This window comes from Sander lucioperca, chromosome 6 (assembly GCF_008315115.2).
Source record: "Sander lucioperca isolate FBNREF2018 chromosome 6, SLUC_FBN_1.2, whole genome shotgun sequence".
Classification (NCBI taxonomy): domain Eukaryota; kingdom Metazoa; phylum Chordata; class Actinopteri; order Perciformes; family Percidae; genus Sander; species Sander lucioperca.
The window spans coordinates 37,602,227-37,607,226 of NC_050178.1; the positions used below are offsets into that span (position 1 = coordinate 37,602,227).

At 46.4% G+C, this 5,000-nt stretch overlaps 1 protein-coding gene across 3 annotated transcripts in view; it reads left to right on the plus strand.

Annotated features, from left to right (window-relative positions):
- LOC116052814 (multimerin-2) overlaps positions 1-5,000 on the plus strand; it is a 55,090-nt gene that overhangs the window by 16,852 nt on the left and 33,238 nt on the right. For all 3 annotated transcript variants that reach the window (XM_031303646.2, XM_036001896.1, XM_036001897.1), the window contains exons 2-4: positions 547-669; positions 4,143-4,249; positions 4,555-4,635. In XM_031303646.2, the coding sequence (XP_031159506.2) occupies positions 547-669; positions 4,143-4,249; positions 4,555-4,635 (311 nt within the window). The remainder of the gene's footprint in view (positions 1-546; positions 670-4,142; positions 4,250-4,554; positions 4,636-5,000) is intronic.

Here is a 5,000-nt window from a genome sequence, read left to right on the forward strand (position 1 = left end):
GCGTTGCGCATTACAGGCGCGCACCCAAGACGTCACAACCACGACTTTGGAGTCGTTTTGTATGTCTATATGTTCAACTTGTGAGTCTTGGTAGTCGTTTTGTGTGTTTATATGGTCATCTTGTGACTCGTGGTAGTTGTTTGACTTCCCCTCAGACCCTGACCACATCTCTGTTGTTGAGTAAAAAAGTGTTTTCCAGATTATCCAGTGAGTGTTTAGGAGGTACATTTATCAGGAACCACAAAGTTAAATCCCCTCAGGGCTCTTTTCCTGTTACTCTACACACACACACACACACACTCTCACACACACACACACACACACACACACACAGCAGGGTGACCCCTTCAAAACACCAAACACACCTGACGTATGTCGCCCTCTGACCTCATCAAACGCGTGTTTATAGTCGGCTTTATTCACCACAGCTGTGTGTGTGTATGTGTGTGTGTGTGTGTGTGTGTGTGTGTGTGTGTGTGTGTGTGTGTGTGTGTGTGTGTGTGTGTGTGTGTGTGTGTGTGTGTGTGTGTGCATGCGTGCGTGCAGGAACTGGTGTGCGTTCGTACAGAGGCGTGTGGTTACCCAGGCGGTGGTGTGTGGATCAGAGAAGTATGTCATGAAGTCTCAGAGTCCATGTCCGAGCGGGGCGCCCGACTGCCAGCTGCCCATGTGAGTACACAACAATAAGTTACTTGGATACTTTACAGCAGTAAAAGTACAAATACTTAATAAGTCCTCCTTTGACAGACTGATCTCATGAAGTGTCGTATGTATGACACGCCAATTCGTATGCCATTATTGGCGTGTTATCAAGACGCACACTCGCTTTTTAGCGTGTTTATCAACGCCGTTTGGCCTCCATTGACTTACATTACCTTGAGATTGCATGTGAATTGACGCCGTAGCGAGTAGTATGAAAGGGCGAAAATCCGCGTAGGGAGGTTGGTCGGGGGGGATCCCAGGAGACCGGGGATCGTGTCCCGTTTGTGACTTTGTGTCCCGCTTGTGACTTTGTGTCTCGCGTGTGACGTTTCCTCTCCATGTTTATTCTTTTCCTAAACCCAAGCCGCGTGTCCAGCCCGGTCTCACGGCAGTTCGTGTAAATGTGACGTTATTTTAATCTATTGATACGTGTTCATGGGGACGTTTTTTACTCATTTTTTATGTGGTAGCAGCACAAAAATGTGAAGTAATGTATTTCAATGGGAAGCATATTTCGTGGCCACAGCACGAAAACGGTAGGGAGTAGAATAAAAAGCCGAAAATCCGCGTAGGGAGGCTGGTCGGGGGGTGGATGGGTCAAACAATATAGGACTTTCACCCAGGCAAGCGGGGATCGCGTCCCGCGTGTGGCGTTTTGTTTCCCGTAGGGTTTTTCCTAAACCCAACCTCCGCCATCCCGTTATTGTGGTGCGTCCCCAGCGGGCCGCCTCGCGGCCACATCCCAACCATCTCCCAGCATCCTTTCCCCCAGCCGCCTCCCAGCTTATGGAGCATCCTTTTCGGCAGTCTCCCAGCCGTCTCCCGGCGTCCTTTCCCCGAGAAAATAATGTGACATTTACACGTAAAAAACGAGAAAAACGTCCCCGTAAACACGTATAAATAGATTAAAAATAACGTGACATTTACACGAACTGCTGTGAGACTGAGTTGGCGTGTCACGTTTCCTTAACTCAACCGTAGCCTCGCGATAACACGCCACTTGGCTTAAAAGTGGCGTGTATGTTTACGCGAAGTCATGATGTCATGTTGCAAATATGGAGATTTCCTGCTTTATTTTGTTTTTATATCCCATGAAAACAGAATATTTTTGGGGTTTGGACAACAGCTTGGACTTTAAGAAACTGGAATTAAACATTTTTAATATTTTCTGACATTTTATAGACCAAACAACTAATCGATTGATCTAAAAAAGAAAAAAAAAATTGGCAGATTTATCAACAATGAAAATCATCGTTAATCAACTCTTGAAATCCTTTCCAGTGAAATACAGCCACACGTTAGACTGTTTAGTGTTAGGCATTTTAACCTTGTTTAAGCTAGCTCCTAGCTAAAGTTAGGCTAATGTTACCTGCTTCCAAGTGTAGTGTTAACTAGCGTCACGTGGAGTGATGCTACTGTTTCCTGTACCCATGTTTCCATCCATCTTCATCCGCTTATCCGGGATCAGGTCACGGGGGCAGCAGCTCCAGCAGGGGACCCCAAACTTCCCTTTCCCGAGCCACATTAACCAGCTCCAACTGGGGGATCCCGAGGCATTCCCAGGCCAGGTTGGAGATATCATCCCTCCACCTAGTCCTGGGTCTTCCCCAAGGCCTCCTCCCAGTTGGACGTCCCTCCACCTAGTCCTGGGTCTTCCCCGAGGCCTCCTCCCAGCTGGACGTCCCTCCACCTAGTCCTGGGTCTTCCCCAAGGCCTCCTCCCAGCTGGAAGTTCCCTCCACCTGGTCCTGGAACTTCCCCGAGCCCTCCTCCCAGCTGTAAACTCCCTCCACCTAGTCCTGGGTCTTCCCCGAGGCCTCCACCCAGCTGGAAGTTCCCTCCACCTAGTCCTGGGTCTTCCCCGAGGCCTCCTCCCAGCTGGACGTGCCTGGAACACATCCCTAGGGAGGCGCCCAGGGGACATTAAGAGGAACAATGTTCTGGACAACAGCCTTGAAACTATTAAACATGTTGTTAACCCTCAGAACCCGACGCCGTCGTCGACAACGAACAACGGCACCTCTGATTAATATTTAGATAATTTGATAACGGTTTAATGTATACACTTAGCGATTTTTGCTGCTAAAAGCTAACAAGTTAGCCATCACGGAGGTGTCTTTGGTGTCTTTGTAGCCTTTACAGAAGGTTTTCTATCCAGCCTGGAAGTTGTGCCTCTTTTCGGAGTTGTTCAGCAATAAATCCAAACTCTTACATCCTAGATTTATCCACTTGATGTCCATAATTTATCAATTTTCCATCATTTTTGCCGCTAGCTCGATGCTAGCTGCCATTTTGAATATCCCATGATGCTTTGCGAGATTGTGTTGATGTCTTTCAACCAATGGGAAGGCAGGTCCGTCATACAAAGACTATGTAGTGGACAAAGATAGATCACTCCAGCGAATCCGAGCGAGAACAATGGCTATAGAGTGAAAGATGGATCACTCCAGTCTATTACCGTTCTACAGAGAAGATTGTTTTGAGATTTGGCATAAATTTGGGCCTTTTTTGAAGAAATGTAAATAGTTTGTCCTTTTACATGAGTCATAATGTTCATTATGTTTATTTTTGCACTGCATGACTCCAGATATATAGGAGAACTGTTTTAGAACATTACTGTGTGTGTGATTTCAATAAATATGACATTATTATTTGATTATTGGCATAAGTGAATGTCATGAGGGCATAAGCGTCAACTGTATAAGTTATAATGTTTATTTCTTCACAGTGTGACTCCTAATACATATGGGAACTGATTTAGACAGGAGATTGATCTGTCTGTGATATCAATACATATCTGTGAGATTCATGTTCCGTTTTATTTATTTATTTGTCTTTAAGGTCCTACAACCTTTTTTTACATTCAAGTGACCTCACTGCAGCACAAATATTCTAATAGCCCAGTTTTTCCTGAAAGAAATGATGTTCATAAATTGACTGTAGACAACAGGGTTGATGTTTTACAAGCTCTTTTAGAAAATAAAACCAGACGGACAATGAACTGTAAAAATGCCCTTAGGGCTGGTAGGGTTAAATATCTCACGTACCCCCTGCAGTCCTCCAAAGTACCCCTAGGGGTACACGGACCCCCATTTGAGAAACATTGCCCTAGAGAGATGCCAGCCACCCTCCTGAGGAAACCCATTTCGGCCGCTTGTACCCTGGATCTCGTTCTTTCGGTCATGACCCAGCCTTCATGACCATAAGTGAGGGTAGGAAGGAAAACTGACCGGTAGATCGAGAGCTTTGCCTTCTGGTTCAGCTCTCTTTTCGTCACAACGGTGCAATAAATTTAATGTAAAACCACCCTCACTGAGCCGATTCTCCCACCAACCTCCCGCTCCATTGTCCCCTCACTCGCGAACAAGACCCCGAGGTATTTGAACTCCTTCACTTGGGGTAAGGACTCATGTTTATGCATCTTTTCTTTTTCCTTTCCAGGTACAAGCTGTCCTCGCGGCCCCTGTACAGGCAGAAGCAGCAGATCTACAGCGCTCTGCTGTGGCACTGCTGTCCAGGACACAGCGGACGCAACTGTGAAGACACGGGTGGGTCATGAACACTCGTTAATTTAGGAGAAATCTACAGACACAAACAGACAAAGTAAAGTGAAAGAAATAATGAATGCTCAGAGATAAAGAAGAACTCAGATATATTAATGCAGTACTGTGTTTGAACTTTGCAGTGGGGGCAAACTCAGTTTCTCTAAGGGCCACACTGGAAAAAGAGAATCACATTAAAGGCTGTGTTTTCAGTTTTTGGTTTGGCGCACAACTAGGTGGGCCAAAAACTATTGTGAAACTAAATTGATATGCGGGGCTGGATTTCTGCTTTCTGTGTTTGTCTCTGACAGCCTCTGACACACAGCTGGATTCTGCAAGCTCGGATCTGATTGGAGGATCGGGACCGGTGAGAACAGAGCTCCATGTTCCAGGTACAAGCTGAACACACACACACACACACATACACATGCAGAGAGAGAGACACACACACACACACACACACACAGAGACACACCTGCAGAGAGAGACACACACACACACACACACACACACAGAGAGAGACACACCTGCAGAGAGAGAGAGAGACACACACACACACACACACACACACACACAGACAGACATACACAGACACACACACAGAGACACACATGCAGAGAGAGAGAGAGAGAGACACACACACACACACACACACACACACACACACACACACACAGAGAGACACACACACACACACAGAGACACACACACTCATACGGAGAGACACACACACACACAGACACACACACACACACAC